Below are 23,602 nucleotides of genomic sequence, written 5' to 3'. Positions count from 1 at the left end.
TGTAATGTAAAAGTGTATATGTAAGTTGGATACGTGCAGTCTTCTAGGAGATCAGACTTGGAGTCAAGGAGATCTGAGTTCAAATTCAGTCTTAGATATGTGCTAGTTTTGTGACCCTGGGCAAGTCCCTTAACCTCTCTATCACTGAGTTTTCTGTCAAGTGGTATTTTTCTCCATCCATCTCCCAAGGATGTTGTAAAGATCAAATGAAATATTTGCAGTGTGCAAAGTATTTGCCTGACAAATCATAAATGCTATTAATAATAATAATAATAATAATAATAATTATTATTATTTAGATTTTTCAAGGCAGTGGGGTTAAGTGACTTGCCCAAGGCCACACAGCTAGGTCATTATTAAGTGTCTGAGGCTGGATTTGAACTCAGGTGCTCTTGACTCCAGGGCTGGTGCTCTATCTACTGTGCCACCTAGCCGCCCCTGTGCTATTAATTATTATTAGTATTGTATAAATATAACATAAATGTTTATTGGTTCACATTCCAGCCTAAATATTATAAGCAGAATCTGGTTTCCCAGAATAGCCCATAATATTATAAAGGTTTCCAGACTAGCCCATGCTATTATAATTGGGATTTAGGTTTAGAGGCTACTTCATATTCTTTCAAACAGAGCTTGGGTTCCCAGACTAAACTGCAATATGATGATGAGGATAAGAATGAAGATGAGAATTATTATGATGATAAAAGATCCCAAGTTAGTCCATGATATGATAAGTGGGATTTAGATTTACAGGCTACTTCATAGTCTTTCAAACTCAACTTGGGTTCCCAGTCTAAATTACAATATGAGGATGAGGATGAGGATGATGATGTGATAATAGGTCTTTAAATTCCCAGGCTAACCCACGAGATTAGAAAAAGAATATGAATCCTTGGGCTGATTGACAAGAATTGGTTGAACCTCAGATGCGACTGCTATGAAAAGTGGCAAAAAATATTCCTGGTCCAAAATTCCCATATGCCACCAGATTCTTGGGGTTCTAGCAGTTTTTACAGATAAGCCCCCAGCCAGCCCAACTTAGGCTCTAAAACTCCTTCACACTCAAGCATAAATGACTGGTTGTAGATTAATCTTTGATATGAGTGAGCAAAGGAACAGTCAAGACCTTTTTCAAGCTGAAAACAATTCTGATTTCTCACTGTGGAATCTAGTCCCCTACTGATTTCTGAGTGAAGTGGCCATCATTTTCTTCATCTATCAAATGAGAATAAGAATGTTTTTCCTAGCATAAAATAAAAGAATCAGATTATAAGGAAATCCCAATTCAATTGAAATATGGTTGTAATTGTTTTCCAAATTCCTTGACTCTCCTGACATTGGTTTGCAGACCCTTTGGTCCCTCTTAACAGGCTTCATGTGGGCTGCTGTTCAGTCTTATCTGACTCTTGGAGATCTTATTGCTTGGTTTCTTGGTAAAAAATACTGGAGTGACTTATCTTATCCTATCTCACCCCAGGTGGCAGTATTTTCCCTTAGTTGATGCTAATCATTAAGAACCAGGCAAATTCCTCACTCAGAAGGGAAGTTCTGTATTCTACTTAATAGTAGTGGGAGCTGCAAATCCAGGAGTATTAGGAAAGACTCATTTCAGCCTTTGAGTCTCAATGGCAGCAAACCAAGAGCTTTTTCCAAGAGTACACACAAGCAAATTTGCCAGGACCCCAAGGAAGAGGAATATGCCTCTTGGATGTTCACGGAGGAGATGGTTGCTTCACAACCAGTAGGGTCCAATGGGAGAAGTGCTGAATTCGTAGATGATGACTTGAGTTCCACTTACCTGTGTGGCCTTAGTTATCACTTCACCCTATGCCTCAGTTTCCTTACGGAAGAAATGAGACTAAGGTCCAATATATCAATAAGCATCTGTGAAGTTCCTCTGTGAAGGAGGTTCCGTGAAGTTCCTTTGTAAAGGAGGATAGGAACCATTCTTCTGGAAAAACTATAACTTTGAATATAGGGACCTTTGTAGGCAAGGCTGATGTTATAGAAATGCTAGGCAGAGTTAAATTCTGTGTATTTGTACAACTAACTGTTAAATCGTATGCTTTAAGCTATGCCTTATGAAAAGCAGGTTAGAGAACAAAATATGGTAGACCGTTCCTGGGAAATAGTATGTTATAGAAACGTTGTTGTAACATCCTTGTCTGTACCAGATCTTGAATTGAGAAGATACGTTAGCCACTGAAAAAGATCCTACAAGGACTGGGAGGTAAAGGCTAGAACACAATAGAATATATCCCGATAACAAATTGTTGTCTCTCTGTTTTCCAGAAATGAATCTTTATCATCCCTAAACACTGTGGCATGATACTTTTCACTATGCCTGTGCTGACTCCTACCCTTTTCCCAGCAAACTGACCATTCCCTGTACCCCTATTTAAGCCCTGACTTTTCCCTGCTAGCTGCATATCTTTTAGGGATAACGCCTGTAGGCAAAAAATAAGCTTGCCCCTGCAACATAAAACTTAATTGTTTCTTATCACCTTGATGAGTGAGTCATGAAATTCTTTCACTGTTTGAACCCTAGCTCACCACCTGAGCTCCAAACAGTATCAAAGTGATGTTTCTGCTTTTTAGTATGCTGTCCAGATTGGTTAAAGTTTACCTTCCAGATTTGACTACATAAAAGAAACCATTCTTTGCTCCATTTCTTTCTGACCTGCTTTAATCACTGGATGGATGTTGCCAAAGACCAAGGTCTCCCACTTCATCTGGGACCATCTCCAGGCATCCCGGTTGATATCTGTCCACTGGATCCAGACGGCTCTGGAGGAGAGAATGAGGTTGGTGACCTTGCACAGCCCTCCCTCACTTACATCCAATTAACATGCATGTGATGGCATCAGCTCTCTGAGGTCACAGTCTTTTTCGAGAAGGACAAACCACAACAGCCTTCCTCCTAAGTACATCTTTTAATTTCATGAACACACTCACCATCTTCAGTGATCTTGGAGTCCAAGAATATAAAATCTGACTATTTCCAAAGTCCCTATGGTCACCATTACGTTTTTACTTTTTTTTTCAGCGGTATTATCTGGCTGTGAGAGTTGAACTCTAAGGAAAGCTGAATACTTCAGAATCGACCCTTTTGAATTGTAATGTTGAAGAAGACATTTGAGAGGTCCTTGGCCACCAAGGAGAACAATTCAATCAATACTGAAAGAAATGAATTCAGTCAATTCCCTGGAAGGTCAAATATTGAATATGTCGACCACATAATGAAAAGATGAAACTCATTGGAAAAGCCCCTGATGTCGGAAAAGATTGAAGGCAAAAGGAAAAGGGGCTGGCAGAGGACGAGATGGATTGGTGGTGTTAGGGAAACTATGAAGATGAATTTGGACAGACTTTGAGAGATAGTGGAGGAGAGAAGGACCTGGCATGATGAGGTCCATGAGGTCATGAAGAATCTGGCACGACTGAACAACACAAAGAAGAAAGAATTGTTCTTGGGATCAAATTGGGGTGGTGAGAAAATGCCTTCTCCCATTGCCAGCAGACATTTTCCCTGTAACTGAAAATCTTATAGATTTTCTGAGCCCTTAGCCAGGGTCATACAGCAACAGTGGGTCTGAGTGGAACTTGAACCCAGCTCTTCCTGACTCTGTGGCCAGCTCTCTCTACTAGCTTCTTTTCTCACTAGGGATAAAAAAGAAAGAAAAAGCAGTTCTGATTGTCAGGGACCTTATATTCTCAAGGGCTAGTCAGTCAGCAAGCATTCATTAAATGATTTCTGTTTGCATGTAAAGACTAACAGGCTGTGGGGGGTGGGCAGCAAGAATAGGGGGAAAAATTGTAGAACTCAAAATCAATAAAATCTTTCTTAAAAAAATACGATATACCTGGGTTCAAATCCGGCCTCAGACACTTAATAATTGCCTAGCTGTGTGGCCTTGGGCAAGCCACTTAACCCCACTTGCCTTGCAAAAACCTAAAATTAAAATAAAATAAAATAAATACAAGTTTTAAATGCAAAAAAAAAAGTGATTTCTGTTTGCTCTGCACTGTGCTGGATGCTGGGGTTGGGTAAAAGTCGGTCCCTGCCCTCAGGGAGCCTGCATTCTATTTGGGAAGAGAGCATACAAACAACTAGGTACAAGTATGATATATTTGAGATCAGTTAGAGATCATTAACAGAGAGAAAGCCCTGTCATGAAGGGAGATAGGGAAAGGCATCTGCAAGAAGGCTATACTTTAGCTGGGACTCGAAGGAGGCCAAAGATGAGGAGAGAGCATGGTGGGGCCTAGGGGATGGCCAGAGAGAATGTCCAGAGTCTGATGGAGACACAGCTCGGGATTCAGTTTGCAAAAGAGACTGAGGAGCTAGGTCAAGGACTCTGAAGCATTTCTGTAACATGGAGCCCTTTAGCAGTCGCCCTTTGAACCCCTTCTCCAAAAACAGTTTTGAAACATAAAATTGCAACAACAAATTATGTTGGCCTAGCTAGGGTTCAGCTTTAGCTTTTCCACTCTAGTTCCTGCATTCTCCTGGGCCAGTGTATCTGGAAAACATGGCAGCTCAAGAACATAGGCTGTTGGCCTCAGGGCCACAGAATAAACCTAAGGCTACAAAGGAAACTGATTATACTGAAATAGTTATTACATTTTTTTGTTTGTGGTTCCCAAGTTAAGAACCCAGAGATGGTGACCATCTGATGCCCTTATCAGCTGGCACTGCCATGTGACCTAGTCCCTGCCCTCTCCTCCTGGGGCTGCCCACTTGGGACTTCTGGGGCTTGGCACCTGCCCTCCAATTGGACTCTCTTCTATGGACTCTCTCTCTCTCTCTCTCTCTCTCTCCACACACACACACACACACACACACACACACACACACACACACACACAGAGAACAGAGGTTCTTAGGAGCCAGGGCCATCTGACTTTTCTAATTTCATACTAAGTGTTTCAAAAATGATTTTCAAATTCATTCATTCAAGCTAACGAGGAAAATGCCATGGAGATAAATACCAAGGCTTAGGCTCTGTTTCACAAAAAACGGTTCCCAGGAGCAGAGGTGGAGGGACAAAGGGAGTTCAGAAAAAGAGCTGGGGGTTGTAGTGGACTGCAAGCTCAGCGCCCGAGGATGGCCGTTCTGCCCTGGAACCTCCGGCACGTGGGGGCCCATTGCGCGGGCTCCCCAGGCTGCCCAGGCAACGGGAGGGGACCGGAGCCGGGGGTCCATGGCGCTGCCCCTCAGGCCCCGCCTGCCCCAGTTCCTCCCCCGCCTTCACTTGGGCCGTGAAGGCCGCCCCCCGCGCAGGAGTCTGGGGGTCGCTTTCTGGGACCTCGACCGAGACACAGGGGGCAAGAGATGCAGCACAGACGTGGGCCTGGTGCCCAGCATCGTGCCCACCCTGCACTACCAGGACAGTCTGCCCCGGTGAGGAGGGGGCGAGGCGAGCCAGTGAGGGGCCGGTTTAGCCCAGGGCCAAGAATCCCCCACACCCCTCACTTAAATGGACAGAGGAGGAGTCGGGGTAGGGCCAAAGAGGGGGCGGGGACGAGGGGTGGGGCACCTCTTAAGAGCCTGCCTCGAGGTGGTTTTTTCAGTTGTGTCCCCTCCCTTCGTGACCCCCATTTTGGTTTTTCTTGGCAAAGATACTGGAGTGGGCACTGTGCCCTCTGGAATGCTTGCTCCGTAGGCAACACACTTATTTCTTAAATCTTTTCACACCCTCCCTCTACCTTCTCGTTCTTCCTGAGACCTGGCTCCCTCATGGCACCCTCCTCCTTGTGCCCCCCTTTTCCAGTTCTCATGCCTTCAACTGCTGGGGCGGGGCAGGGACTGGAATGTTCCTGGCTACCCATTGGTCCTTCCACATTCACCATATCCCATCATCACCTGGTGACTTCTCCCTCTATCAGGATCTCTCAGTCTAACATTCAGTGTGATTTCTCTTCCAACCCAGGATGCTTCCCTTCCTTTCTCAGGGGGGTTGGGGTCTGGCTCAAAGCCCTGCTCTCTCCACCAACTCCTGTCCTCACTCTAAGGGATTTCACTCTGACCTCCTAAAGCTGGCTGTAGAGTGAGTGCCGCCTTACTCCCCATGAGCTGCTGCTCCTTCCCACCTCATCCACCCAGAGGGAGGCCATATCTTGATTTTGGCATCGCCCACGTGCACCACCCATGTTCCTTTTCTAATCACAATCCATCATCCTTTGGCCTCTTCTTCTTCTTCTTCCTATGCAACCTCCTCCACCTACCTCCAGCTCCTTGACCTTACAAACCTGGAACTTCTGTCTCCCAAGTTGCCACTGATCTCTTAGTGGTCAAACTCAGTGGAATTTTCTCAGTCCTCACCCTCTCTGAAAGAGCCTCCTCCTCCTCCTTCTTCTTCTCTCTCTGTTTTCTTCCCACCTCTCTGATCACTCCTTCTCTGCTCTTTGTCAGATCCTCCACCAGATCACATGCTCTGATTATAGGAGTTCATCAGCGCTATGTCCTGGGCTCTCTTTTCTTTATCTGTTGTTCTTCACTTGACAATCTCATCAACACCCATGGATTCAATGACCACCTCTGTGCTGAAGAGTCTCAAATTTAGTTCCATCCTCTCTGCTGACTTCTAGTGTCTGGTCCCCAGCTTCTGTCCAGACATATATCTTTTTTTTTTTTAGGTTTTTTTTTTTTTGCAAGGCAAATGGGGTTAAGTGGCTTGCCCAAGGCCACACAGCTAGGTAATTAAGTGTCTGAGACCAGATTTGAACCCAGGTACTCCTGACTCCAGGGCTGGTGCTTTATCCACTGACACCTAGCCACCCCCCAGACATATATCTTGACCCTCTTTGGGGCTCCCATTATCTTCCAGTCAAATGGGCCCAGTGGCTATGTCCCTTCCCACTAATTTCATTTGCCCCTTAGATTTCCAAGCTTCCTGACTCAGCTCATGGGCTGACCCTTATGGGAAGTGCAGGGGATAATCCCCCTCAAATTGGTTTGTATTTTCTTCTTAGTTAATATTATGTTTTCCCAAGTAAAATAAAAACTTTTGGTGGGCAGGACCTGCCTTTATCTTTTGATATTATTATCAAGAATGAACATAAGGTACTTTATAAGGATTCATTGCATACATAATTTTGTTCTTTGCAATATGAAGAGCCCTCAATGGGTCCTTAAGGGGAGAAGCTAGCTCAGAGAAGCCAAATAAGGCATGCACGCATGAGCATCCAATGATCCTGTTCAATACACCCCTGGAGTCAGGCGCCCTGGGCCCCAGCCCTTCCTGGATCGCTTTTGTGGACCTTTTGTGGGCCTTAGTTTCCTCCTCTCTCAAACTAGAGGCTTTGATCAATGACCTGAAGGCTCTTTTCCAGCTGTCAGCTGGATCTGGGATCCTCTAGGGCTTCTACAAACTCCATGTGTTTTTATCCCAACTCATACTCATGAATTGGGTCCCTAAAAGACTCCAAGATGATTCCTTATTCCCCTTAAGGCCCCTAAAGTCTCCTTTTGTTGCTGTGGGATTGAGTCAGCATTCCCCAATATCAATCACCAGTTATGATAATAATAATAATAGTAATAGCACTCACTTTAAGGTTGGCAGAGTACTTAACAAATATCTCATTTGATTCTTTTTTATATTCTGTAAATCTAGCTCACATTTTTTGAATTTTATTTTTTGAATTGCCTCCACATATCCTTTGACTATTTGTCAATTGGGAAATGGATTTTTTAATATAAATTTGATTCAGTTCTCAATATAATTTAGAAATGAGTCCTTTGTTAGAAATGCTAGTTGTAAAAGTTGTTTCCCAATTTACTACATTTCTTTTGATCTTGGTTACAATGGTTTTGTCTGTGCAAAAGCTTTTTAATTTAATATAATCAAAATTATCTAGTTTGTTTTAATGATAACTCATTTTATTCCTATAAACTTTGGAGGTAGGTACCATTATTCTTATTTAACAATTAGGGAAACAAAGGTGAAATGGCTTGCCCACACAGCTAGGAAGTGTCTAAGGTCACATTTGGACTCAGGTCTTCCTGACTCCAGGTTGAAAGTTCTAGTCACTGCCTCACCTAATTGTCAATGATTAGCCCTCAAGTTCCATTTAGCTTTTATAAAAGAATATTTACTGAGAAGATGTGACAAGACAGGAACATAAACATTTCCCCCTTGCTTCTGAGGATCAAATTCTTCTCTTTACTGTCTTGGCCCTCAGACTAATAGCAGCTGGTAGAGACCAAATTCAGTTCTGAGTGGGCCTTATCCAGCATACACTTTTCTTCCACTAGGCCTCCTCTACCCTTTGCCAGGCTGGATAAGGCAGCCTGTCCCAGGGCTGCTCTCCTCCCAGACTCTCACCTGGTGAGTCCTCCTTTGGACCTTTGGAAGCCTACACCATCTCAGCCCAGTCTGTTCTCTCTCCAGATCTCCCAGTGGACTGGACAAAATGCCCTAAAGGAGCAAAAGCTCTTTTTGTAGTGTCAAAGAAGTGGAGAACTATGGGAGAGGGATCACTTGAGGAATGACTGTACAAATGATGGCGTCCTGTAGGAAATGAAGCAGGGTGTCTGAGAAAGCCGGGAAGACCTGTCTGAACTGATGGGGGGAAGTGAGAAGAGCTTCAGCAACCTGTGTATATTGCTACAAGGAGTTTTTCTGGAAACCTCTTTCTTTTTCCCAGGGTGCTTCAGATGGGGGTGGGCAGAGAAAACCAAGCTCAAGCTGACTGGGGCTTGGCAGTTAGACCTCAGAGCAGGTTCTGGTGACAGCCCCAAGTCTGGAGTCAGGAGAACCAAGTTCTTGTGCCAGATCTGCCACCAATGCAAATCACTCCCCTTCTTGGCCTCAGTTTCCTTCTTTTTCTTAAGTTTTTTTTTTGCAAGGTGAATGGGGTTAAGTGACTTGCCCAAGGCCACACAGCTAGGTAATTATTAAGTGTCTGAGGCTGGATTTGAACTCAGGTCCTCCTGACTCCAGGGCCAGTGCTCTATCCACTGTGCCATTTAGCTGCCCTAGTTTCCTTCTTTTTCAAGGAAGAATGTCAGACTAAAATAATGCTATAGAGGGCAGGGGCTCCTCTCCACCTGGCAGGAACATGAAGTCAGGTGGGCTGATCCAGATTGAGGAGAGGAGTTCTACAGCTTGTAGGGCAGGGGAAGAGATGTTTTCACCTGCAGGAAAAGTCTCACTGCCAATTCCATCCATGGAGCTTGGAAACTTCAGTTTCTCAGTTTTAATTGCTATCTGAGCAATCAGCTAGGAATGGCTGGCTTTACCCATTTGGTCAGCCAGTGTTCAAAGAATGATCATTGCACCTGCAGCAGGATGTGGTCAAAATAATACTACTCCGTATGATGTAGTAAAGTTGTTTCTCTTCCTCTTGGATTCAGTTCCTTTGGTTGTAAAATAAAGTGACTGAAACACAAATGGAAAGAACAAAAAACTTGTTGTAATAAAATACTTGAAATTATAATACTACCAGAAATGACCAGGTGTAAACAGAAAGAAGAGAGATGAGGAGGTTCTTCCCTCATGAGTGCTCAGGAGTCTCTCACACTTTAGGGAAACCAGTCTATTTGAGGCTCCCCAAACTTGTCATTGCATCTCCAGCCTCCATGCCTTTGCATAGATTACCCCTCATTCTTGGGATGAAGATGTTGGGCACTGTAGACCATTGATCCCAATTGACAGGTTGGTGAGTTTTGCTGAATTGTGTTTCATCACAATTTCTTTGGGTGGAGGAGGGTATGAGGGAACATGCTGGTGTTGTAAACCACAATGAGGGGGCTCTCCTAGCAGATCCCCGTGGTCCTTCCCACCCTTGAACCCTCTCCTCCCTGTATGAAGAACCTTGTGATGGTGGGTGATCCCTTTCCAAGTCCCTCTTCCCCAGAACCTGGGGCTAGGCTGGACACAGACTAAAATGACTTTATTCTTCAGGTTACCCATCCCTAAACTTGAAGACTCTATTAGAAGATACCTGGGAGCCCAGAAACCTCTGTTAACCCAAGACCAATTCAGGTAGAGATGGTCAAGTGCAGGAACTCTCCATGGGGCATAAGGATCAGGCCTGAGTGTAGAGATCTGTGAGCTCCTGGGCCCTAGCAGAAGAGATGGGGGAAGGGGAAGACTGGCAGAACTGGCAATCATCTCCTGGTCAATTTGAGATGCATAAACAATCATTTTAATGGCTTATTTCTCGTGCTGGCTGAAGTTATGTTGATGAATAGGGATGATGACGGAACAGAAGAATGCCCAATGCACTCTCCTCTTCTTCTCCACTCATTGATGCCCCTTAAGAAGAGGCTGGGAAGGGGAAGCCAAGAGGGCAGACTACTGGTCCACTGAGACCAGGGGTCAGAGTTGTTGACCCAAGCCAGGAAAGATGGGGGGGGGCGGAGAAAACCAGGAAGTCCGACCAGCATCTCCTCCATTGTTTCAGGAGAACAGAAGCATTTTCCTATGACTTCCAGTATGGCTTTGGCAAAGAACTGCATGACATGCTGATTTTTCAAGATGAGCACAGCCGACACACGAGCTACATTTCAGGTAGGAGGTGACGGTGGGTTGGGGCTGGCCCCCCTGCTTCTACCCTCCCCAGCTCAAGACCCCTCTCCAACTCTAACATGAAGGGTAACATCAAGAGGTTCCTCTGTCTCCCTCTGTCTCCAGGGATGGAGCCTTGGATCTGGGGGTGAGTGGGGAGGGGCCAAGCACATACTGCTGTGTCTGACCCTGCAGTGGAGGAAACTGAGGCAAATAGAGGAGGTGACATGCCCAGGGTCATTCAGCCAGTGAGCCTCTGAGGCTGGATTGGACTCCTGGCCCAGACTCTGAGGCGCCCCTAGTAACCTGACTTGGAGTCAGGAAACCTAGCCTGGACCTGCTTCAGATACTGTCCATGGTCCTGCAAATAGAGTCTCTCCATGTATCCTGAGTTTACTCAGCAAGAGTAAGGTCCAGGGAAATTTGGGTAGGGGGAGTTGCTCCCTCAGTGTGTCCTAGAGTGGAATTCTAGTTCCACACCAGGGACAACCCTCAGGAAAACTGTGAAAATAGTGACTATTGACCAGGAGCGACCTTTCTGCCGTCTCCTTCATTAGCCCTTGCCTGGACCCTGTGACTCTGACTCTTTCACCACTCTGATCCCCAAAGGAATCCTCCCATCGGCCAGCTCTGACCAAGTCTCTCCTCTCTCCCATTCATAAATTCCAGTGGATTCCTTTAAAAATCCCCTTTGGTTGTAAAGCCTTTGGGGGGGGGGGCCTGCTCCCTACCCAGCCTGCACTTCCTACATGCAGTCATCTTCTTATGCTGTGATCTAGGGACATGGGACCCTCCCCTTCCCATCTCTGGGCATCTTCACTGGCCCCACATCTTCCTAACTCCCTTCCAGCTTTCTCTGGTTTTCTTCTGCTCCTGTCTAACATCTCTATAAGAACCTGTCCTGATGCTCCTTCCTTCTAGAGCCTGCGCTTGAATGTATCTTCAATTTATCCTGTTTGTGTCTTGTCCGGACATGACTGTCTGCATGCTGTCTTCCCCCATTAGACAGTAAGCCCTTGGAGGGCAGGACAGACCTGGTCCATGATGGGGGCTTAGAAATGCTTGCTTATTTGACTTAAAATTCACCCCATCATAGACCAGTTTTTAGTCATCTCCTCCTACCCACTAATAGATGAAGACCAATAGCCATCCTATTTCCTGTTATTAGAGGACCCCCATCTTTTCAGACAGCTGCTTGAGCCCAGGTCTGAAGAGAATGTTGCAAAGGGTACCTGCCCATTAGACAATGGATGACAGTATCTCTCATCACTGTCGAGGTGTTCCTGCCCCTGCATACATCCTAACCAAGAAGCGTGATGTCTTATGCATCCAAATAAAAATAAATCTTATTAAGTTGGGTTGCATTTTTTTTTCATTTTTGCAAGGTAATGGGGTTAAGTGACTTGCCCAAGATCAATTATTAAGTGTCTGAGGTCAGATTTGAACCAAAGTCCTCCTGATTCTAAGGTCAGTGCTCTATCCATTGCGCCACCTAGCTGCCCCCTGAGGTTATTTTTTTAAAGATAAACCAGAGGTCAGTAATTGCAGCAGATCATGGGTGCCAGCCCAAAGGCTTGGAGAGGGAAGGATTCCAAAAGACTCCACTGAATAGAAGAAGGGTGGGCGACTTCATTGGTGCAATCAGTTCTCACCCTGTGGTATGATGGCTGGAACTCCGGACTCACATCTTCCCAAGTTCAAATCTAACCCTAGATACATCTTAGCTGTATGACCCTGGTCAAGTCATTTCACCTTGACTATCTCAGTTTCCTCATCTGTAAAAATAGGGACAAGAATAGAACCTCCTTCCCTGGGTTTTAGTAAAGATTAAATGAGAAAATATTAGGTGATGCAGAGATCTTAAAGTGCCACATCAGTGTTAGTGGCTATTATTAATATTATTATCATCATTATTATATCAGGATTCTTTGCAGGTCTTAAAAGATGTTCTCCTTTAAAAGAAATTCCCTTTTGGACTGTCATCTTCCCCTTTTGTTCTTCTTTAGCTAACTCCTGGGGACCTACCTGAATGCCAAATATTGACTGAAATTGAAGTTGCTGAATTAAGAGCCACGAGGGAAGAAGGGTCTGCCGTTCACTTGAGGGCAACCAAGTCTTAGCTGCAGACAGACCCAGAAATGGGCCATGGAGAAGAATAGGCCTTCTAAAGGAAACAGGGAATTCCATAGGGCAGTGGGGAATCACTGGGGTTCTGAAGAAGGGGAATGATGGGATCAGAGCTGAGAGAGGAATGGAAAGGGCAGAGACTGGAGGCAGGGACACTATTTTTGAAGGTGATAGTCCAGGTAACCAGAGAGGAAGACCTAAAGTGGTGGCAGTAAAAGTGAATGGGAGGGGATGGATGCCAGAGACATTGTTAAGATAGGAGGGCATTCTGATCTCTGCTTCTATTGAGGAAAGGGCTTGAGATGTAACTGACTTGCCTGAGGTTGTGTGGTGACCTCCAAATCTCACTCTCTTCCCACTGCCTCCTGTTATGTCTCCTGAATTTTGTTTTACCTCTCAACACTTCTTTCTTTCTAGACATATGGTTGAATTCTTATTTAGGCCACCGCAATCCACCTGTGTTTAACATGAATGTAGGCTTGGCTTTCCAACCAGACCCCAAAGCGGAGTATAATGACCAGCTCACACGTGCCACCAACATGACTGTCTCAATCATCCGGTTCCTAAGAGCCTTCAGAACTGGGACACTTGAGCCCGAGGTGCTACACCTCTATCCAGAAAAGACTGACACCAAGCTCTTCAAGGAGTTCATTCGCTGGATCCCCAAGCCCTTTGTATGCCAGATGGCTGCCATGTGCAATGTCTACCCCATGGACATGTCCCAGAACTTCAGACTTTTCAGTACAACCCGTCTGCCCAAGTTTTCACGGGACACACTTTTCACAGATGAGAGGGCCAAGCACCTCCTAGTGCTGAAGAATGGGAACTTTTATATCTTTAACATCCTGCAGAAAAATGGGAACATGATCCAGACCTCAGAAATCCATGCTAACCTCAAGTACATACTCTCTGACCAGAGCCCCAAGCCTGAATTCCCTTTAGCTTATCTGACCACTGAAAAACGGGACACGTGGGCCAAGCTGAGGCAGGAGCTCCTGCACAATGGCAACCAGGAGGCCTTAAAGAAGGTGGACACAGCCATCTTTAGCCTGTGTCTCGATGACCTGCTAGTGAAAAGCCCTGACGACTTCACTCAGATCATGTTGTTCGGCAATGGGTACAACCGTTGGTTCGATAAATCCTTCAACCTCATCTTGACCAAAGATGGCTCCGCGGCCATCAACTTTGAGCACTCGTGGGGTGATGTCCTGACTATCCTGCGCTTCATGAAGGAGGTGTTCCAGGACAGTACAGAGGCCCACGCAGTCAGGCCCCAGGATGACACCTTGGCCACCAATGCCTCCAGGGCCGTGCAGAAACTCACCTTCCACCTGAATGATTCCTTGAGAGAGGGCATTCAAAATGCCAGGACCAACTACTATGAGGCAGTTCAGACCTTCTCAGTCAAGTTGGTGCACTTTGAGAAGGAGGGCAAGACCTTCCTGAAGCGGGAGGGTGTGAGCCCTGATGCCATGATCCAGCTTGCCTTCCAGATGGCCTTCTTGGCACTCTATGGCAAAGTTGTGTCTTCTCATGAGCCCTGCAGCACAGGGGCTTTCAAGCACGGCCGGACAGAGGTGATCCGTTCCACCTCTGTCCACACCAAGGAATGTTCCCTGGCCTTCCAACAGCCAGCTAAGCACAGTGTGAACAAGCTCAAGGTCATGCTATCTACATGCTCCACCTACCACACCCAGCTGATCAAGGAAGCTGCCCGTGGTGAGTGTCCATGCAGGTCACTTTTCTGGAGGGGGAGTGCGGGGTGGGGGGGAGGGCTTCACCCACTAGGTCACTGTGCTGGGTGACTCTGTCCAAGCAGGGTCAACACTGTGACCAGCTCAGACTCTTAAGGATTCTTCATCTCCAAGAGCACAAAGGACAGAAACCAGGACCCTGACCCAGACAGAGAGCCATAGAGTGGTGTGGTGGGCAGAGCCTGGGACCCTTTAGGGTAGAGTGGCCTGAGCTTCAGCATCTCCTAAGAGGCTGAGAAAAGAAACAAAGCATCTCCTTCTTCCCCAGCTTAATCAGGGTCACCCCTTTCTTGATGCTGGTTTTCATGGAGAGATTTGGAAAACATCAGGAAACCTCCCTGGGAGGCTGCTCATCATCTGCTTTCTCTTCCTCCTCCTCCTCCTCCTCTTCCTCCTCTTCCTCCTCCTCCTCTTCACCAACTTCCTCCTCTTCCTCCTCTGAATCATCTTACCTCATGCCATTTCCTTGCCCTTCTGAGTCGCTTGACTCATCTTGAGAACTCCCCAGTCTCTCTCAGTTCCCCAGGCCTTGCAGAGGTCTCTCTGGTAAAACCCCAGGCCACTGGTTACCAGGCTCTACCCAAAGCCTTGTTGTGCACCCAGCAGACATTCAGGGCATGTTTTGATTGATAAAATCTTGTGGGATCCCTGGTTTTCAAGCTTCTAATATTGACTCTTACAAGTTTTTTTTTTTAAACCTGATCTTCTCACTCCATAAGCACTTGTTTGGCACCTCCTATATGCTGGCACTGTACCAAATCCAAGAAAGAAAGGTAAAAAGAAAAGAGACTGCCTTCAGGAAACTTCTATTCCATGGGGAAGTAACATGCACACTTGGGAGCTCCTAAAGGGCAGGGAGGGTCTCCTTGGTACAGTACTTTACATACTGCAAAGGTTGGAATGCTTCCTCCATATATTCATTCATTCATTCATTTACTATAGACTTGGTAATGTCAGTGGTCACCAGAATGGGGGTGAGGAGAATAATCTAGAAAGACTTCTTGAAGGAGGAGGTACTTTGACTTTACTTTTGGAAAGAGATAGAGGCGGTACATTATGGGCCTGATACATGGGAGAGGAAGTTGTATATGTAGTTGTGTAGGTCTAGCCTTGGCTGGACCTTCACTCTTGTAAGACTGGGTGACCTGTACTCAGGCTGGAACCAGATTGAGAGGGGATTCAAGGATCACATGGAAACTCACAGGTCAGCAAAGTTATATGGTTGGGTCTTGCACAGCTGCCCTGGAAGCCATACCTGGGCCACCCCTCATGCCATGACCAGACTAATGGGCAGCAAACAGGTCTTTCTGATCTCCTAAATTCAACTCAGTCCTAAAACATGTTTTAAGCTTCACTACCTATAGTGTCCTGTTCCAGAAGTATTAGGAGATACAAAATTCAAATCAAAGAAGTTCCCTTCCTCATATTTGGGGGGAGAGGAGAAGATAAGACATGTATAAGTACTGTCCAGCCAGGTAAGAACATTAGAGAATCCAGACAAACAGATATGAAGTCTACGCAGGGGAGTCATTTCTTGGCCCACTCAGGGGCTGAGGGCAAAGATCAGCCGAGAGGATCAGAGAAGACGTCAGAGATTATGGCAGTTGAATTTGACTTTACAAAAGGATTTCCAAAGAGCAGACACAGGAGACAGTGTAAATAGGAACACTGAGACAGGAAGCAGAGAACATTCAAGGAGGGTGGGGACCAGCCCTCTGTGGCCAAAGAAGAGTAGAATGTCAGGGAGGGCTTGTATGGGATTAAGAGGAGCCTTCAGCCCTGGACACTGGAGGAGTTGGCAAGAAGAAATGATGGAAGAATTCCCAAAGGTGCCCTTTCTCTTCTGCCTTGTGACTTGGAAAAGAAAGAGGAGACAACACAGGCAGCAGGGCCTGGAGTCGGAGTCCTGAAGGCAGCTGAACCCTTAAAGGTCCTTCTGTCTAAGCCCCTACCCATTGGACACATTGGACTCAGGCCCTCGCCGGCAGTGCTCAGTGTCCAACTGCTCAAAGACTTTGGAGGGGACAGAGAAAGAGTCATTCAATTCATTTAAATTGCTCCTTATTCAGAAGCCTGTTAGATCACGGGGAGATTGAGGTGCAACCTCCTTCAGGGAATTTCCCTCTTCTTTCATGCTGCAGGCCATCATCACAGATGATCCAGAGGAGGGACAACTTAAATCCTGTTCTCCTAAAAGGCTGGATCATTCATTCAGGCGTGGACTCTGTTGTGCAGTTCTCAAGGATCATTTCTCAGTAGGAGTTATTGATGGTCCAACACAAGGCCGGGGACTCTCCCTCTGAGCCATCCCACCATGAGTCTTCATCTTTTCTCCCAGTAATTCCCAAGAGTGCACTTTCGTTACTCAGGGCTCTCTAGAGAGAGACCAGGATAATATTCTAAAAGAATCCTTAACTTCTTTGAAAAAAAGTCGCTCCTCACTGATCCACTGGTTGGAAAACCACATTCTCCTCCCAGACTTTCCAGTGCTTGGTTTGCATGTTTGATTTCAGCTGAGAAAATGCCAGTAGTTCAGAGGAAAGCTAGATAACACACCTTAATTAAATTCTGAAATGGAAAGGCAGCAGGGTGGGAAGCTATCAAGAAGGAACTCCAAAGAAACGGTGCCAATGAGGAGGAATAGGAGAAACCCAGACAGACAGAAGATGAAAGCAAGGGCCGTAGGAGCATGACTGGTTTATAAGAAGAGTGCAGGTGGCTAGGTGGCACAGTGAATAGAGCACCGGCCTTGGAGTCAGGAGGACCTGGGTTCAAATCCGACCTCAGAGACTTAATAATGACCTAGCCGTGTGGCCTTGGGCAAGCCACTTAACCCCATTGCCTTGAAAAATCTTTAAAAAAAAAGAAGTGTGCCAGGAATGAGGAGGTGGGGCAGGAAACTGAGGCAAGAGGCAGGTGCTAGAGAAAAGTGGAAGTTCAAGATCAAAGAAGGGAGTTGACATGACTTGCAGGGGAATGAGGATGGATGGTGATGCAACAATAATGAAGTCAACCGATAGTTATTAAGTACTGGCATAATGATGTTTGGCATGGGACCGGTTCTAGGGCACTAATTAAGGGATAGAAACAAGCCCTGATCTCCAGGGAGACCTGAGGGCATGTACCAATATGGACAGAACAAAGATAAAGAGAATAAAGGCAACCTGGGTAGTTCATGAAGCTAATTTATCTAGAGGATGATCCTCAAACTGGGTCCTGAAGGAAGGTAAGGATTCTGTGAAATGCCTGTGATGTGGTCATGGATGGATGGAGAGCCCCCCTAGGTACTATGGGTGATGAATCAGCCAAGTGGACCAAGGAAGACGGATTAGGAGGAAGGAGAAGAAGAAGAGAGCAGCATCACAAAGACCAGTATGGCAAGATTGTAGAGTGTGGGGAATAATAAGTAACATAGAATGATGAGGCAGAGAGAGCGCTTCCTGTCTCAGTGTTCCTATTTACACTGTTCCCTGTGTCCCCTCTTTGGAAATCCTTTTATAAAGTCAAACTCAGCTGCCACGTTCTCTGACATCTTCTCTGATCCTCTCGTCTTTGCCCTCAGCCCCAGAGTGGGCCAAGAAGTGACTCTCCTGATTAGACTTCACATTTGTTTGTCTGGATTCTCTTACCTGGCTGGACACTTGTCTTATCTTCTCCACTGAAAATCTTGGTAAGTAAGGGAGTTGACCACTCTGAAAAGATCCCTTTCAGTAGACATAAGAATACAGATTGAGTGGATGGAGGTGAATGGAGCAAATGTAAACAGCTTTCCCCCACTAGGGATTAGTCTAAAAAATGGAGAAAGATCCAGAATGATATGATGAGGGAATGGTAGGACCTCGCGAAGTGTTTTTAAGAGTGAGAGAGATTTAACATGTCAGAAGCAGGAACAAATGATGGAAATTAGAGGAGAAGATTGAGGGGACAATCTTTTGGAAAAGGTGCAATTTAGAGAAGTTAATTTGGGCAAGGAGAAGGGTCACTTCAATATTAGAAACTGGGGAAAGGCAGGTGGGATGAGAGATAATGTCCAGGAGTTTTGAAATAAAGAGAGCTCATGGAGAATGACCTCTTGTTTTTTTCAGGAAAGTGTCCTGGTTTTCCAGGGAAGGGGAAATGGGAATGTTAAGCAGAGACAATGTTTGTGGTAGCTACTATGATACCAAGATAGGGAATCAGTTAAGGAAATGTTAAAGAATTGCCCTAGTTGACGCTGGATAACATGGTCAACCCATCTGGGCAACCTTCTGGTTCACCTCCATTTGAGTGGAAGCAGACTGTGAGAGTAATCCAAGGCTGGGCTCTGGCAAGGCTTAAGAAGGAACAGGACATGGATGTGAGAGAACATGTGAAGTTGAATTGATTAATTATGGGATGAAGATTAGAAAGGAAAGGAAACTTGATGGACTGGCTTGTTCCATCAGGGCAACAATCAGGGACAATTGGGGGCCATCTGCAATGGAGAATCCCATCTGTAGCCAGAGAAGGAGCCATGGCGTCTGAACAAAGACCAAAGACTATTACCTTTAATTTAGAAAAACAAACCTGCTATCTTATTGTCTGATCTTTCTATCTCTTATACTTTATGTTTCTTCCTTAAGGATCTGATTTCTCTCTCATCACACTCAATTTGGATCAATGTACAACATGGAAACAATGAAAGTACTGGCAAATTGCCTTCTGTGGGGGGTGGAGGGAGGAAAGTAAGATTAGGGGAAAAGTTGTAAAACTTAAAATAAATAAAATCTTTAACAAAAAGAAAGGAAGGTAAAGGGAGAATGGTTTGAGAAATCACTGAGGGATAGAGAGATTGAAGGTAGCATTGAGCGCAGAGGATAGGATTAGGAGAGGTGAGGCATAGGGAGAGCTGGAATTGTGGGAGATTATGGTCAGATAGAGGAAAGATTCTAATTCAGGAAATGCTTTGGGTAATGGTGGGATACATGATGACCATTTCTGTGGGTAGCTAAGGGGAACATGACCTACTGGTCATTGAATTTAAACAAATTGAGAAACCTAAGAGCTTTGCAGAGCATCAGCACGGATGTTGAAAGTATTGGTGGTGAAGGAAGAGGGTGAGCCAGGGGTTGACATCTTTGGGGAAAGAGGGAGAATTTTCTGGGCATTGATATCAATAATCACCATGATTTGAAGAAAGTGAAAAATTGTAATTGAGTAAATTTTAAAGGAGAAATTGCTGAGTGATGAAATCAAAAGAAGAATCTGAAAGTGGTTGTAGGAGCAGGTGGTATGTCGGAAGTGCAGCAAAGGTTATGATGGGACTTGGAGAGAGAAGAGTTGAAGAGAAGGGGGAGGAAGGAGCAGTGGTTTACTCCTAGGGAGTCAAAGGAAATCCTACCATATGGCTAAGGAAGAGGACAACTGGTGGGAGTTTATGAATGAACTGTGAGATTTCCAGAATCTCAAAGGAGTTTTGTAGCAGGCCAAGAGTGTTGCCCCCTCCTACCACAGACAGGAAATATCAACCCAGGTCCTACTCAGCACCTAAGGGAATCTAAATGCTTGCTCTGCTTGCTTTATCAGTCAATGTCAGTGACTCTTCATGGATCTAAGACACAAGATAAATAAGTAAATAAGAGAATACCATTTCACTTATCAGATTCAGATAAACCACATTTAGCATATTAGAACAGCTGGAAGATATGATTCTTTGGTTTCTATCCCTGCTATTTGGAAGATCACAGAAAAAAAAAAGAAAATTCCAGGAAGATTAGTGATCCATACATTGTTTTAGAAGGGAAGAAATGGAATCTGCAAACTAGGGTACAGTGAACTTGATGTTGATTGATAGAATAGATTTTTTTTAGTTTTTGGCAAGGCAATGGGGTTAAGTGACTTGCCCAAGGCCACACAGCTAGGTAATTATTAGGTGTCTGAGGTGGGATTTGAACTCAGGTCCTCCTGATTCCAGGACCAGTGCTCTATCCACTGCACAACCCAGCTGCCCCTGATAGAATAGATTATTAAAGGGATGGTCAATAAGAATCTAGAAAAGGAGGCAACTATCACCAAGAGCTGGCACTGTTTCCTTAAGGACAGACTGGGCCAGACTAACCTTATTTCCTTTTTGGAAAAGATTATCAGATTAACAGGTTGAGGGAATATCATAGATATGGTTTATCTAATTTTAGGCAAACCCTAGATTTAGGCAGAGTGTCTCATTCTCTTTTCCCAAACTAGACAGCCTCTACTGTATGCTTTACCATTTCTGATGTGGACATTGTCATTCCTGTCACCCAGACTCATGGTCATAAGGTTATCCTTGACTCTTCTCTCTTCCTCATCTACCAGATTGCACATAGAGACACAGAGACACAGAGACACAGACACACACAGACACACACAGACACACACAGACACACACAGACACACACACACACACACACACACACACACACACACACACACACACACATACACAGACACACCCCTTGCCTGGACTACCACAATAATGTCAATGGACTCTTTGCTTACATCTAGGCTCCACCTAGTGGCCAAAATAGTCTTCCGAAAACATAGGCCTTGTTACTCAAGAATCTTCAAGGGTTCCCAATTGCCTCTTAGATGAAATATAAACTCCTTAGCTAGAAATTCAAAGCCCTTCAGAATGACCTTAGGATATCTAGCTAAACATTACTTCTCTTCGTAGACATAGTAATTCAACCCCACTTGGCTTTTTGGTGCTTCTCAAACTCAACATTCTAGTTCTGTCAAGACTATATGCCCTGATGGTTGGAATCCAATCACTTTTCACTTCTGTCTTAGCTTCTTTATGGCTCAACTCAAGGGTCCCATCCTGGGGGAAATCTTCCCTAATTCCCCCCCCCCAACTTTGTGTTAATACTGTTGCCTTCTTCAAACTATTTCTTGGAGCACATTATCGAGTAGGTTCTCATTCAGCTGTGGGTTGGGCTAGATGGTCTCAGTCTAAGACTGTGATTCTGAAGTTAGCTCATGGATCACAGTGGAACTGGAAGGGCTTTGGCAACCATTTGGTACACTGCCTTCATTGTAGAGCTGGAGAACCTGAAGCCCAGAGTGAGTGAGGCTCTTGCCTGAGGTCACACAACCCTGAGGGATGGGGGTGGGTGAGTTCCAGAGCCATTTCTCAAGCTAAAATGCCAACATTGTGGTCATTTTTCACAGGTCAGGGGTTTGACAGACACTTGCTTGCTCTTCGGATCTTGGCAGACACCAAAAAGGGCTCTTTGCCTGATATCTTCACTGACTCTGCCTTTGCTCAGATCAATCACAGCTTCATCTTCTCAAGGCATCTGTTCAACCCGGTATTGAATTTCGGGGCTACTATGCCCTTAGTGCCTGATGGCTTTGGGATCACTTACTCCCTACAAGATGACAGCATCACCTTCAATATCACCTCTTGCTCTAATTACAACACCCAGGACTTCATTCAGAGCCTCATAACTAGTCTGGAGAAGATTGTACTTGTTTTAAAAGGTAGGCCCATTTCACGTTAGCACTTCTTTGACATTCCCAGAATGAACCATGGTAGCTGATAGGATGAAATAGGAATCAGAGTCTTTGCCTAGGCCCCAATGACCAAAAATCTCAGTCGGAGGTTAGTGAATTCTTGTCTCTCAGTGGGCAGTCCAGATATTACAAGACTTCTCAACCTTTCAGGAATATATATTTGATGGCATATGTGGTAATCTAAAAAAAAAGGACTTCTTGTCCTTCCCTATCCCTCCTAATGATGTCTTCTCTATTTTTCTGTATATTTCATTCATTTACCATCTGTTTTGATCCACCAATCTTTCTGTCAATAATTTTTGTTAAACTATTAGTATAACAATCTGTCATTTATCATCTGTTAATTATCTGTCTCCTAATTTATCACCTACCCAACTATTATGTATTTCTATATATCTATTTTTACATCTACTCACCTGTCACCTGTGCATATATCTGTCCATTAGTATCTACATCTATCTTTATCATCTCTTTTATCTGTCCATCAAGATTTTTCCATTTTTTATCTACCTCTACCTGTCCCTTCTTTCATCAATTCCTTTATCTATTACTCCAGCCAACTTTATATTTATTTATTGATTTTTAAATTATCTTAATAAAATTTGAATTAACTGGAATACTTGAGTTAACTTACTTTTTTCTTTCAACTTTTATCCAAAGTCTTTCTAAAACCTCTCAACCCACTGGCTATACTACAAAACCCACTGAATAGAATTTCATCTCTCTCTAATGACAAAAGATTTTCACAATACTAGTTTGAGTGTGGATATTATGCAAACTATCTCTTTGAACATAGTGTAGCCAATAGTGTCAAGGATCAAACTGAATGGAAGGAAAGCCCAGGACATAGCTAGTCAGCTGTATTGTTTTTTGTTTCAATATCAATATTTTATCATCATCAGACATATTGGATTCACCATAACAATGTAAAAAAAAATCCTCTAAAACCCCATTCTACAAAATACTATACGCAATTCAGTTTAATTTAATTAAATAAAGCTCTGATTCCAATTGAGTAGGTTATTTGTCTGTTGATTTTTTTTAACTAGGATCATTTCTTACTAGGCTGATTCCTTGTTCAGTAGAGTTCTAGTTAACTGTGGGTTTGTTTGCTTTTTTGACAACAGACAACCAAGGGCCTCCTCTTTCCATCATAGTTATCCCTAGCTTCCACTCACTCCAGTTATAGCATGGCTGAGGTAAGAGAGGAGCTGCAGAAAGAATGGGTAGCTTCCATGTTTTGGTTGATCAGCAAGCCTTCCCCATCACCTCATCTCCTTTGTCTAGACCAGAGGAAGCCCCACTCTGTTCAGGACTCAGAGATCTCGAGCTCATCTACTGATGAAAACAACAGTCATCATTGGAGCAAACTGAAAATTAAATAAGCTCATGCCAGTCTGTCTCCTTCATTGCATCCCCAGTGCAGGCTACTTTAAGTATGTTATTTGATTCCAAGTTTAGGAGAATGGGGGTGGGGGAGATGGGAATCCTCTCATTGCCTCCTTACAACAGAAAGCCTGGAGAAACTTGAGGAGATTCTTTTGCTCAGAGCTCAGAACCTCATGGTCTGAGGGATTATCCCATTGAGGGTCTGGGATGGTGGGTACCGTTTTACCCTAAATGCCTCAGACCTGAATTCTTCCCAGACTTTAGGGCCCACCAGTTATGTGGGTGATGACTTGGGTAAATGTTGGT

The 23,602-nt window shown here is 44.7% G+C and overlaps 1 protein-coding gene across 4 annotated transcripts; it reads left to right on the top strand.

Moving 5' to 3' along the window:
* Nucleotides 1–5,167: 5,167 nt before the first annotated feature.
* On the top strand, nucleotides 5,168–22,901 carry LOC141510945 (carnitine O-palmitoyltransferase 2, mitochondrial-like). 4 transcript variants are annotated; one of them, XM_074220325.1, is made up of 7 exons: nucleotides 5,328–5,404; nucleotides 9,531–9,659; nucleotides 9,909–9,989; nucleotides 10,411–10,517; nucleotides 13,059–14,360; nucleotides 21,563–21,874; nucleotides 22,568–22,901. In XM_074220325.1, exons 4-7 carry the CDS (start codon nucleotides 10,469–10,471, stop codon nucleotides 22,660–22,662), a joined length of 1,758 nt encoding a protein of 585 aa, XP_074076426.1. In that variant the 5' UTR covers nucleotides 5,328–5,404; nucleotides 9,531–9,659; nucleotides 9,909–9,989; nucleotides 10,411–10,468; the 3' UTR covers nucleotides 22,663–22,901. The 4 variants fall into 4 exon arrangements, with proteins under 4 accessions (XP_074076423.1, XP_074076425.1, XP_074076424.1 ...); XM_074220322.1 differs by lacking the exon at nucleotides 9,531–9,659 and having other exon boundaries at nucleotides 5,168–5,404; XM_074220324.1 differs by lacking the exons at nucleotides 9,531–9,659; nucleotides 9,909–9,989 and having other exon boundaries at nucleotides 5,168–5,404.
* The last annotated feature ends 701 nt before the right edge of the window (nucleotides 22,902–23,602 follow it).

The sequence above is a fragment of the Macrotis lagotis genome, chromosome 2 (genome assembly GCF_037893015.1).
Source record: "Macrotis lagotis isolate mMagLag1 chromosome 2, bilby.v1.9.chrom.fasta, whole genome shotgun sequence".
Lineage (NCBI taxonomy): Eukaryota > Metazoa > Chordata > Mammalia > Peramelemorphia > Peramelidae > Macrotis > Macrotis lagotis.
This window is presented reverse-complemented; position numbering and strand designations above follow the sequence as displayed.